This window comes from Stomoxys calcitrans, chromosome 5 (assembly GCF_963082655.1).
Source record: "Stomoxys calcitrans chromosome 5, idStoCalc2.1, whole genome shotgun sequence".
NCBI classification, from domain to species: Eukaryota; Metazoa; Arthropoda; class Insecta; order Diptera; family Muscidae; genus Stomoxys; species Stomoxys calcitrans.
The window spans coordinates 155,883,354-155,896,270 of NC_081556.1; the positions used below are offsets into that span (position 1 = coordinate 155,883,354).

The following is a 12,917-nucleotide window of genomic DNA, read 5'->3' on the forward strand; positions in this document are numbered from 1 at the left end:
CCATGTAGGGGTCACTAGCGCCAGGTGCAGGGATCTATATTGCACGGAATGGTATATCACGAAGGCCAATCCCCCACTTCCATTCCTTAAGCGATCCTTACGTAGCACATTGTATCGCTGACAACGTTGCAAGCTGCTGGTGTTGGTCAGCTTTGTCTCCTGAATCTTCCGACTCATAAAATCCACAATCTTGTCGATGTAGCCACTGAGACCGTTGCAATTCAATTGCAAAAATGATACACTTTCCGGCACTGGCCTGGCAATATTGAAGCTGGGAGAGGTCGGGGGTCACATAGTCCGACTACGTGGACGCAGATGGCGACGACGACGACGACGCTTGTGTCCCACTGCTGTCTTTTTTCCCACAGTACCTTGTAACTTATTCCCATGATGGAAGCAGTTCTGGCCAACCAAACAGAACCAGGGTCCGTAGTTCTTTTCAATCCCGGCACGGACCTGAAGCTTGCGGAGAAGGCACTCCGGGATGTGCCTCTCCCATGACGAACTCGTACACTGAGGCGGCAGCCCTTGCCAATGATGAATCTATCGGGTCAATCTGGTGCGTACAACAAGCTGTCATGGGATTGGCACTGTACGCAGTTGCCATTTGTTTGACAGAGTGAAAATTCATCCATAAGAAATCTATAGTTTATAATAAAAATATAAGAAACGTATGGACATATAAATTCGACGGTATGTAACGGCGTATACATATAAATTCGATTAAATAAAAGCTCGATTTAATCGAAAAAGTTGCATATTTATTCCAATATCCTTTGATCATATTGAATTTTTCGTACGTAGAACACGATGTGTACAACTGTCAGAGTTGCTATTTTTAAATTACAAATGACATGTCTGATCGTGAAATGACAGCTTAAGCAACACGTATGCAAGGTAAATACGTACATGACGCATCGTGTAAAACGCGCTGAAAATTCGACATCGACTATTTTATACAAAAAGTCGATTAATCGATAAGTCGAATGTCGATTTTAGATCCTTCATGATTTTATTTTTTGTAAAATCATTATCTTTGCGAAAAACAGTTTTGCCCGGATTGTCCTGTTTTCCAATCATCCAATCAAGGAACAATAGCAGCGTGTAATGGCCGACAACGACGAATTGATCGCTCAATTCATTGCAATTACTGGCTGTGAAGAGAGTGAAGCACAATTCTTTCTTTCGAGAAGCAGTTCATTGGAGGTGCGTAGTTGGTTGGGCTTTATAGGAATGGTTTGGTTTTTCTTTTTTTTAATTTTTAATCATTTTCTGGTTAGGGAGCTTTGTCAAAATTTTTGGCCCATAATCAGGGAGAGGGCGATGGCGACAACTCTGAAACTTCGGCACCTGCCAATGAAGCCTCCAAGTCGGGAGCAGGCTCCTCTTCAGGCAGTGATTCATTTGGAAGACAGAATACCAAGCCTAAGTATTTTATTGAAATATAGAAATGTTCCGTATACCATCCATATGTTTGCCTCCTAAAGGTTTGCAACTTTAGGTGACATGTCCAAACGCACCAGCGCACAAAATGACGATGAGGAAGGGCAAGCTTTTTATGCCGGCGGTTCTGACCGATCCGGTCAACAAGTACTTGGGCCCCCAAAACGGAAGAATTTCCGTGAGCAATTAACCGACATGTTTCGCATGGCCCAAGAAAGTGGTGCAAATATGGAAAATCCGGCACCAAGCACGTCCTCTGCTGTAAGTTGGGGTCAGGGCATTCGTCTGGGTATGACCGATAATGACCATTCGGTGGTTACGCCCGCCAACAAAGACGGAGAAACCAAAACAAAGCCTGTGGTAGTATTGAAACTGTGGAGTCAAGGATTCTCCATTGATGATGGGGAGCTACGTTTATATGATGATCCCCAAAACAAAGAATTTTTGGAAACCGTCATGAGGGGGTAAGTGTAAACATATAGAAATGGAAATCTTTGACTAATGCTATGGTTTTGTTTTTTGTTCTGTACAGGGAAATACCAAATGAGCTATTAGAAATGGGTTGGCTGGTGAATGTTGATGTGGAAGATCATCGACATGAGGATTACAAGAAGAAACCTACAACTGTAAAAACATTCAAGGGGGCAGGACATTCTTTGGGAAGGTAACAAATACAAAAGTTGTTGACGTTAAATGTGAAGTTTCTAAAGCAGTTTTTTTTCATTTTAGTCCAACGCCCAACGTTACTGAAGATACTGCAGCCGCCTCAACCTCAAGCTCAGATGCAAAGCCAAACGACGAAGCAGCCAAGGATAAACTTAAAGTGGACACCTCAGCACCAGTCACTACGATTCAAGTACGACTGGCTGATGGCACTCGTTTAGCGGCTCAGTTTAATTTAACACACACTGTGTCTGACATACAGGATTACATACAAACGTAAGCATTGCAGAAGCAATTTCAGATTCTGTTGTAATTTTTTGAAATGTTCTTTTAGAGCTCGTCCAGAATACGGGAACCGTAATTTTATTCTGGTTTCTTCGTTCCCCACTAGAGAACTTACCGATTTGTCAGCATCAATTGATTCTGCTGGTTTGAAGAACGCGGCACTAATGCAGAGATTGAAATAAATCTCTCATTCTCTTGGTGAAAAGCAAACCAAAAATTTGAAGCCAACTACTTTCGACAAATGCACGTATTGTTTAAAGGAAAGGATTTTCACCAACCAAACGAATTCCATCTCCACAAATTTTTATATGAAATTTTAGTGTATGCATTACTAACTTAGGTTTATTTTCTTTCTGTTAAATTCAAGAAAAAAAAATGCTTTAAAACTCAGATTGTCGTTTGTTTTATTTTTTATAAAGTTTAATAGAAATTTCTAATTCGATAACATTGGTAATTTCGTTTGAGTTGTGTCACTGCAAGTGTAAGCAATAACGCGCCTTCTGTGTTAAGAAAATCGAAACTAATTTAAGGGAAGACTAATAAATGATCTTAATTAATAACATACATAATAGTGCCTAAATTAATAGCTGTATTTCTTCCTTCAGTCTCTGTATATGTTGCATGAAATCCTCTCGCAGAGTATTTCGCCAATCGTGCAATCCATCTTTGCCTACATGTACACAATTAACATAACGATGTACAAGGCATTTCAGCACTGGCAGAGTAATGCTGCGCGATGGCTCCTCCCCATTTAGGGGCAGTACATTATCTTGTGGTCTATACAAGGACACGCCATGTGAATTCTTCAGTTCCGGATCGAACAATGTGTTTTCTATTAAATATTTGTGCCTTTGGTCTTTGCATATGGCAAATGTTTTTACATCAAATTGGTTCACGCCATTATCATAACTTCTCAAAGAATGCAATAACGATTTCTCGTCATCCAAATTTGTATTCGGGTAGAAAAACTCATTTGCATCCAGCAAAATAGAATGAGTTGCCCTATTGATATTTCTTAAAATACAGTCCATTTCGATAATACTGCGTATCCTGTCCGTCGAGTTAGCGGAAGAAAATGGAAAGTTGAAGGGCATGGAATGTACTCTTATATTAAAGTGTGACAGGAATGGATGTAGGGAAAACGGTATGTCATCGCCGCTATAAGCAATAAAATCTTCCACACCCATTATATAATGATGAACGAAAAACTGTAGGAGCTCCTGGGGCTGTTTTTCCAACGAAGTCATATTGAAGAATTCCCTGCTATGAAGATTGACACATATTGTGAGGGGATGAACGGCCAGCTTTTGCATTCCTTTATCTACGAGTTTGAGCATCCTAAGTTTTAGAGAATTCCCGCCACTCTTGGGTGCACTTGAGTCTATGAAAATTACAGTTTCTGGCGTTCCAAAATCCCTGGTCACCTTGCAATAGAAGTAATAACGGGTAAATTCTGAGTTGTCGTCTTCTCCGTCTTTGTCGACACGTTGAAAACGAAATTTGCCTTGAATGTTGGGGCTACCTTTAAAATTGAATGAGCACTTAAAATTCAAAACAGCGCCTTTTCGCCCCACAACAATGGCCATTGCATCTCCTCCCGAGACAAGTTCATTTCTTCTCCTGCAGGTTAGCGTTGAAAATACAGACAAAGACATATATAAAAGCGTTTTCAACAAACTACACAAGGAGCTCTCACGTCTCCAATTCGATGCCTTACCAATAAGCCGAATATGAATGAAAGTTGGTGCCAATAGTTTGCCACACCGCAAGGGGGTACGTAAAATCACGCAAATACATTGAAGAATTGCTTTCAATTCTCTTCATTATAGCCGCATCATTTCTCGAGAAGAAATTGATAACTTGCAGGACTCCTTTTAAATGATTGTTTTCCGACTTGTACATTAAAAGGATTATAACGCTTACGCACGATATAACTAACAACAATAGCTGTTGATACTTTCTCATGTTTCATAGATGAAATTCAATGTGTTAAGGACTCCAACTGATTTGGGAAGCGTGTGGCAAGAGCTAATTTTATAGACTTCTGAAATTGATAACTGAAACTTCACTCCAGAATTTGGTCCAGAGATTTTAGGTCTTTGATTTGGTCATAAAGTCAGCTGTGTTGTGTGAGCCGTCAAATGTGTGATTAGTAGAAATGTAACGTTGTGTGAAACACTAAAAAATCAAAAAAACATTTGGCAAAGATTTTGCCATCTATAGGGTGGTACGAAATTTTTTCATGATTACTTTTTTAGATAATAGATTTTGAAGCAAAAAAAATTTCCGATTTCATTCAGTAGGACATTCTCTTTATAAGGCTGGTTGTTGTTGTAGCAGTGTATTATTCACTGAGCCGGCAGCCCTTGCCGATGAAGAACTCCATCGAGTCAATCCCGTAAGTACAATGTATAGCGTTTCAAAAAAGTAATCGCGAAATATAGGTTTTCAACGGTGCAAAACAAACATAGTACCAGATATTACCTATGAAACCAAATTTCATAAAAGTATTATGTTTTAATTCATGGCGAAACAAATAAAAGTTAAAAACCATTTAACTATTGCGCGTTGCTTTTGTGGGATTTATGTGCAGAGTTTAATTTTTAATGAGCGAGCATAGTATGTAACTCCACCTTGCGTATACGAAACGTGCCTTGGAATCCCTTCTCACAGACTCGATTCTGCCCGTAATTCAATTCTCTCGTTTCATTTCGGGAGTGGAGAAGTGTCGCTTAACCCAGAAATGGAATTAAATGGACCGTCAGAACTCCAAATAATATAGAAAGAGTGAGGCTGTCAGTTGTGCTTTCTCCCCGGCATTTGGCTCGCAAATTTACAGCTGTTATACGAATTTCTGCATTAAGATCTCCATTAAGATCTTAAATTTCATCCCTATGTCAATTAAAAAATAGTATATTCAATTTAAAAAATTGCTATAAAGGAATTTGTCTTATTGATTATTAATTTTGCAATTTGAATGATAAGCACAAAAATTCAATTAATGTGGTTATTAACTTCATAAGCCAATTATTTGGAAGAATTACAAAATCCTTAATTGTTTTTAATACCACTCTTCTAAGTTGGTTCATGTCTGGTATTGTGTCTCCATCTAAGTGCCGGTATCTGTTAGAAGCGAAAACCGGGCAATGACAAAGGAAATACTCCAACGTCTCATCATCTTCTCCGCATGCCCTACACATGCTATCACTTGCCGCACCAATTTTACATAAGTGAGCCTGTAGTCCCACGTGTCTCGTTATGATAGCAATAGCTATACTGACCTCCTTTTGCTTCCTTTCAGCAATAGCCTCGTCTTCTCATGAGCTGAATCCCCCCATAGGATTTTCGCCGTCCTATCAACCGCTTCGATGTTCCACAGTGTTGCATGCGCATTCGTTGCCCACTCCCTTAACTCGGACTGCGTCGACCCGGAAGGCTTCGGGTTAACCAAATTTATTGACGGCAGTCCTCTGGCCGCGTCAAATAATCTGCCCTTCCATTTCCCCTTACTCCGTTAAGGGCCGGCACCTAAACGATGCGGATTTTGCCATCCTAATTGAAGGCGTGTATCTCCTTCTTACATTGCAAGACTGTTCGTGACCTTACCGTTCTGGTTGTTATTGCCCTTATGGCAATTTTACTGTCGGTAATGATGTTCACACTCGAGGTCCTCGCGTTAGCACCACACAGGCAGTCTAAAACAGATCTCAGTCACTTGGTTCTCAATGTAAACCCCCAGGCCCACTCAGTTCTCTAGCTTTGATCTATTCGTGTAACATGATCTTCCAGATGACAATACTAGGGTTCCGTCAATCCAAGACTGTGGCGATGGCAGCAGTGTCTCGCACTCGATTTCCAGGTTAATCTCTGGTATCCGATCGGAAACCTCTTCCCTTCCTTCCAGGTTTCCTATCGTCGCCTCGATTATACCGCAATGGTATTATGAAAAATATAAACATTTATTATTTAATGATCCCAGGCTTCGAAAAAAGGAGAAAAATTGGCGTTTTCATCATGAAATAATTACCAGGTAGTGTACCGTAACCTATGGATACAATTTTTCTCAGGAAGTGCACTATCTTTCAACGAGTTTTGGTTATGTGTGTGTGTTATAGTTAAGAACCATAACACACACAAACAACGAAAAATAGGGCGAACTAGTAACATACACAAAATCAGAGTTGCCCTAATCACTGATTTTGACAGATAGTGCACTCAATATTTTGTTGTTGGGCAACTGCCACTACCTGTAAATGAATATATCTTGTATTTGTGCCACTTGCTCAAAAATACAACTATGTAGCGATTATCTATTGTTTGTCGTCCAACAAATCGCATATAAATGTTTAATTTTTTTGAAAAATTTAAATGTTTGAGCTTAGCGAGAATAACGGGACAAAATAAAAAAGGTTGTTGATGTTTGTGAAATATATCACTTAAGTATTTAAATACCCACCACCGCAAATAGTCTAAACATTTATTCTAAAACCTACAAATACATGTTCTGCAGATCGTAGATCGATTTTGCGAAGTCCGTTCGTCCGTCCAAATTTGAATTTGGGTTTTTGATTACAAAAAGTGTCGACCTAAAATCTAGGTTTGAGTTACGGTGGTGGGAATCTATGATTCGGATTGACCGAACTTATCTTTTATGCACCCTTTTATGTTATTTCTGAAAGAACTGAATTGTTTGTTATTGTTATACACGTCCTATTTTTTTTTGTATGAAAAATATGGTGCCAAATTATGGACCAATTTAAATAAGTTTTTTATGTTATTTATGTAAAAGCAGATGTATGCTTTTGCTTTTGTTTTTTTTTTTTTTTTTAATAAAAACTAAAAAAAAATGTGTCACTTTTCAAAAAAAGCCACTTTATTTTACAAATAACACTTTTTGTGCCACTATTTGAAAATTTCCAACGGTAACGCTGGTTGGGGGTATAGTAGACCTTTTATTATTTTTTCGTCACTTTGTCTGGCTCGAGGTTATATATTAATAAAAAACTGATGATATTGTTTATTTAATTGTTCGAATTATTTATTTGTTCAATATTTCGACACAGCCGATGATCTTACTCAGACAGTGTATAAGTTTTTTTACATAAAACAAGAAAAAAAGAAGAATTTACCACTGTTAGTTATTAAAATTTCGTTAAAAACAAAATTGTTCACCACGGTGTTTCTTTAAATCATCTTTATACATAAAATTTTATCTAATCTAACCTCCCCTTTACCCTAATTTTCAGAAACGTAATATCTCGGTGATGGGTGGCGAAATTTTGTGTGCTCTCGTATAGTACACCAAAAATAAAAAATTAGGTATCCAAATTTCTGATGGGGTACCTAGGGGGGCCGCCCACCCTAAAAACTACCAAATACATATTTAGACCAATCATGACAATATGGGACTCAAATAAAATGTATTTAGGATGAGAAAACGTATTGTCTGATCAAGTGTTAGGGCGACCATCACCCCAAATCGGATATATTTACCGACCACGACAATATGGGACTCAAATGAAAAGAGTTTGCGAGTAGAATACGAATCTGATATCCAAATGGTGAACCAAGACTCTGGGGGTCCACCCCTTCCCCAAAACAGGACTATTTACTGACCATGACTGGGGCTTAAATAAAAGGTATTTGAGTGTAGAATACGAATCTGATATCCAAATGTGTGGCCAAGTGTTTGGGGGGAGCCCCTCCTTAAAACACCCCCAAAGAAGGATATATTTACGACCATAGCAATATGGGGCTCGGGAATCTGATATCAATATTCGGGAAAAAGTGTCTATGGGGTCACCCCATCCATATAGGACGTTTTTGCTGACTATTCCAATATGGTGCTGTAATAAGAGTTATTTTAGAGTAGAACACTAATTCGATATATATTTTCAGGGCAGTTACTGAACGACCACCCCAACCCCCAAAACACTTCCCAAACCGGTCATGTTTGCGACTATGGCAATATGGGTCTCATATGAAATGTATTTGGGAGTAGACCACGAATCTGATATTAAAATTCGGGACCAACTGCTAAGGGGACGTTCACCCCATAACAACCTCCAAATGGGACGTATTTGCTCACCATGACAATTTGGGTATTAAAGGGATTGGATCTGGATATTGATAGTTTTTAGGGCCCATACCCCAAACCGGACATATTTGCAGACTGTTGCAATAAGGGGTTAAATGACAGGTATTTGAGTTAAGAAACCGAATTTGACATCTAATTTTGTGACCAATGCCAATATGGGTTTCAAATAAATGATATTTGAGAGTAGAGAATGATGCTGATATATTTTCAGGACTAAGTGTTTGGGGAACCACCCCACTCCTCAAAACACACCTAAATCAAACATATTTACAGCTCATGTCAATGTAGGACTCAAATGAAATGTTTTGGGGAGAAGAGCATAAGATTGATACCCACTTTCGGGATCAATTTTCTGGGGGTCTACCCCTTCCCCAAAACACCCCACAAACATCAATTATTTACTGACCATCGCAATATGGAGCATAAATAAAGGTATTTGGGAGTAGAAAACGAATCTGATATCCAAATGTATTTGAGGCACTGCCCCATCTCCAAAACACTCCCCAAAGAGTACGAATTTTGGGGCCAAGTGTTTGAGGAAACCTCATCCCATAAACTCCTCTTAAACCAATGGCAATATTGGGTTTAAAAATATTTGAGCACGATGCTGATGTTGTTGTTGTAGCAGTTTATTTCGTTCTATGTTTCGTCCGCTTGATTCTGTTGAGTGTTAAGACCCATGAACTCTACGACTAAGATGGGGTGCGTCCACAGGGATCTGGGTCTCAGTCGAGTGGGTCTGGCCGGGCAGTTAAGCAGGTCCCGTGTATCGTGCGGTCTCTGGTAGCAATCGGGACATACATCTTGCACGTCGGCATCAATCCTTGCTCTGTAGGAGTTGAGGCGGCTGCATCTGCTGGAACGTAATTGAGCCAGAACTTCTCTGGTTTGCCGGGCTACATTCACCCGGTAGCCATTTACCGCATCTGTTACCGTGCCTGCATGAATGTTGTTTAGACCTGCTTGATGTGCCGCTTGATCTAGAGGTTCTCTCTTGTAGCGTCTTTGTCTCCTGATGGAGGTGGTCCACATGGGAACTGAGGATACATTCCGTCGCAGTTCGGAGGGCTGCATTCTGACAGATCTGAATATTATTCCACTGCGTGTCACAAAGTTGACGAGACCACATTGGCGCTACATAACTTACCACAGACCGGCCAATTGCTTTGTACGTGGTCAACAAGGTTTCTTTGTCTGCACCCCAAGTGCTGCTAGCAAGGAGGACTTGTTTCTACTTTTGACTTTATCGCAGATTACTATGGCATGTGGGGAGAATGTGTAAGAGCTGTCAAATGTGACGCCAAGTATTTTGGGACACTTGATGGTCGGTTTGGGACACTTGATGGTGGCTAAAGATTTGGTGGCGGATATCTTCAGATTTCTTGCAGCGAAATATAAGGCAAGTTCGTTGAGGTAGACGTTCAACATATCGCAGATGTCATCAATCGCATATGATACGATCTCTATGCCGTCTGGACGGGGTGGAATGGGGGTTAAACAGTGCCGGAGATATCACACCACCTTGGGGAACTCCCTGTTTCCCTCTACGGTGCTTTGACATCTTATCCCTAAATTCCACAAATGACTGGCGACCACACCGATAATTCGCGACCCAGCGTTTCAAGCCTGGCTTGAGGGACGTGTTGGCGATGTCCTCGAATAATTTGGCAGGGCTGACCATGTCGAATGCCTTCGATAGATCCAATGCCACATGGCCTGGGCTGATTGAAGTCACAGCAAATGTGTGCGGTGATGGCATGCAAAGCTGTTGTTGTGCTGTGCGATGCTCATATTTTTTTCAGGGCCAAGTGTCTAGGGGACCATCTCACCCCCGAAAACACCCCGAAATCGGACATCATGACAATATCGGGCTGAAATAAAGACTTTTGAACAATAGCGTATACCAAACACCCAAACGTTAATGACCCTAAACCCTCCGAACGAATTCATAGACCAATAAAGATCATAAAGAATTCAGATAAAGGATTATACTGTTAATCAAGCGAACTACATTTACTATTTTCGTAGCATGATAAAAGCTCTTTAATTGTCAAAAATACATATTTAAATGATAATTTTTTCCATATAAAGTAAAAGAAGGGGCGGCGGAGCGGGCCCGTTTCAGCTAGTCTTCAATAAAAACTCATCAAAATGTGATACAGGGATATGAGGTTGTAAAAAAGTCATCATCCTAGAGCACAGTTGTCGGTAAATATCGAAATATTGGGAAAATAAATATGTAAAAAAAGAAAACATCAGATTTAGAACAAATATATGACTTCGAGCCTGTTAGTCTGGCGAGGAATTAAATTGTTTATCTAAAGAGAATTTGTAAAGCTGTTTGGAATTTTTTTCTTAGAATATGTTAAAATTTATTTTCTTTAGAATTATACTTTATAAAAATTTCATTGATTTAAAAAAATTTTAAATTTCTGTTCATTTCTATAAAAAAAAAGTTGTCAAAGTTTAATACATGAGCAATTTTTGAAAAGAATCATTATCTGCGTTAACTTTAGTTCAATTCAATTGATTTTTTTAATTAAATTTAATTTTTATGTTAATAATTTGAATTAAATTTAAAAATAAGTTCGTTAAGTCCCCTTTAAATGACCAGCCTTTAAAATCCCTTTTGTGTCCCTCTTTAAATTTTCTTACTGCTAACGCTGCTTTCATAACCAGCGTCGTCATCTGGATGTTCTGGAACAGAAATAGCTTGTAACACTTTCAATCAACCATAAGCCATGTGCCCTAATTCTATTTTTTTTACAAGATTCTTTGATCAATTTTTACTCCAGCAAAAAATCGGCTGTTAAGCAGATCACAAATGTACCAATAACCTCTTCTTTTAAACATTTGGTCCCACATTTGGATATCAGATTCATATTCTACACTCAAATACCTTTTTTTTAGCCCTAGTCATGGTCAGTAGATAGTCCTGTTTTGGGGAAGGGGTGGACCTTCAGAGTCTTGGTTCACCATTTGGATATCAGATGCGTATTCTACTCGCAAACTCCTTTCATTTGAGTCCCATATTGCCATGGTCGGTAAATATATCCGATTTAGGGGTGTTTTGGAGGTTGGTGGTGGTCGCCCTAACACTTGATCAGACAATAAGTTTTCTCATCCTAAATATATTATATTTGAGTCCCATATTGTAGTGATTGGTCTAAATATATACACAACACAACTTTAATTTTTCGCTTTGTAACAATTTGTTGTTATCACGGAAACAAAAAGCCAATATTTATTTCTTTTAGTGGACAAAGAAAGGTTATGAAATGTTGACACTACATTCGTGTGGTAACTAGTTGAAAATATTTTTTCCCCCGGTCAACATTCAATAAGGGGACAGCGCCGATATTTCTCTCATATGAGGGCTATCTGATACAAGCTCAAGGAAAAAGGATCTCCTTTTTATTGCCAAGTCCGAACGGCCTACCGCAGAACAACAAACAATCCCATGGCAGCCGGTTGTACGTACCGGATTGTACCGATGGATTCCTTCATCGGCAAGGGCTGCCGCCTCAGTGTAAACACGCTGCTACCACAACAACAGAACTTAATAGAAAAGTTGGTGGGGATAACCACCGGTGAAAATTTTTCTGATTTACTCGGCGGGATTTGAACCCAGCCGTTCAGCGTCAACTGGCGGATATGCTAATATCTGAGCTACGGCGGACCCAAGTTCTTGTGAACGTACACAAGAATGTATAATAGTATTGTGTTTGTCCAGCACTGAGGCGGCAGCCCTTGCCGATGGAGGAATTCATCAGGTCAATCCGGTACGTACAACCGGCTGCCATGGGATTGACTGGTATTAGTGATCTCTATGAGTGATGCAAATTTTTATTCAGTTTTCTTAAATGATGGCTTCCAGATATTTCACACATACTGCGAAAGCAAGGTTATGACCCGTTACGTCCTAGAAGTTCGTATTCTAGAACTTTATGCACCATGGGGATATAGTGAGACTCAATCCCTGAGGTTTATGTTCGGCCTATTCTCGCCATTTTTCAGCCAGCATCCATAATATTATCGCCTTGACAAGCACAGGCACCAAGTCAATATCCTTCGCCTCCCAGAAAGTTTGTGACAAAACTTGTTTAACCAGTTTCTTAGACTATCTGTCTGCCAGGATGTACATCCTTTTCTCTGCGTCAAGGCTTCAAAAAATCCACTCTTTGTCTGATATAAAATTTATACCCCACAACACTTGTAGTCCTTCGTAGATGTTCAATAGGTGAGGTGATTGTTTAAAATATGCAAACGTTTCAAGTTGTCAATTGTCATTTTTTTCCTTTGGTATCTCTCCAAGCAGCCGGTAAATCAACGGAACTACATGCAACACTTTGGCTTGCAACGAATCGAATGCGAATACGAATGATGTGCTTTTCGAAATTGAACGTTGTAATGAATGAAAAATTACCAT

At 39.5% G+C, this 12,917-nt stretch overlaps 2 protein-coding genes across 2 annotated transcripts; one reads left to right on the forward strand and one right to left on the reverse strand.

Annotated features, from left to right (window-relative positions):
- Positions 1 to 975: 975 nt before the first annotated feature.
- Positions 976 to 2,783, forward strand: LOC106096132 (NSFL1 cofactor p47). The gene is made up of 6 exons (XM_013263721.2): positions 976 to 1,206; positions 1,281 to 1,429; positions 1,488 to 1,907; positions 1,976 to 2,107; positions 2,173 to 2,382; positions 2,441 to 2,783. The coding sequence occupies exons 1-6, from the start codon at positions 1,108 to 1,110 to the stop codon at positions 2,571 to 2,573; spliced, it is 1,143 nt and encodes a 380-aa protein (XP_013119175.2). The 5' UTR covers positions 976 to 1,107; the 3' UTR covers positions 2,574 to 2,783.
- LOC106096131 (uncharacterized) lies at positions 2,779 to 12,882 on the reverse strand. Its single transcript, XM_059369328.1, has 3 exons — positions 12,692 to 12,882; positions 4,109 to 4,569; positions 2,779 to 4,011 (listed from the first exon to the last, which is right to left on the reverse strand). Exons 2-3 carry the CDS (start codon positions 4,354 to 4,356, stop codon positions 2,967 to 2,969), a joined length of 1,293 nt encoding a protein of 430 aa, XP_059225311.1. The 5' UTR covers positions 4,357 to 4,569; positions 12,692 to 12,882; the 3' UTR covers positions 2,779 to 2,966.
- Positions 12,883 to 12,917: the final 35 nt, after the last annotated feature.

Excerpts from the sequence above, each read along its gene's own strand:
- LOC106096131 (XM_059369328.1), bottom strand. The coding sequence starts at position 4,356 with ATGAGAAAGTATCAACAGCTATTGTTGTTAGTTATATCGTGCGTAAGC. Across the intron at positions 4,012-4,108 it reads CATTCATATTCGGCTTATTG|GAGAAGAAATGAACTTGTCT; the intron begins GTAAGGCATCGA and ends GCTAACCTGCAG.
- LOC106096132 (XM_013263721.2), top strand. The coding sequence starts at position 1,108 with ATGGCCGACAACGACGAATTGATCGCTCAATTCATTGCAATTACTGGC. Across the intron at positions 1,430-1,487 it reads AGACAGAATACCAAGCCTAA|GTTTGCAACTTTAGGTGACA; the intron begins GTATTTTATTGA and ends TGCCTCCTAAAG. Across the intron at positions 2,108-2,172 it reads GCAGGACATTCTTTGGGAAG|TCCAACGCCCAACGTTACTG; the intron begins GTAACAAATACA and ends TTTTCATTTTAG.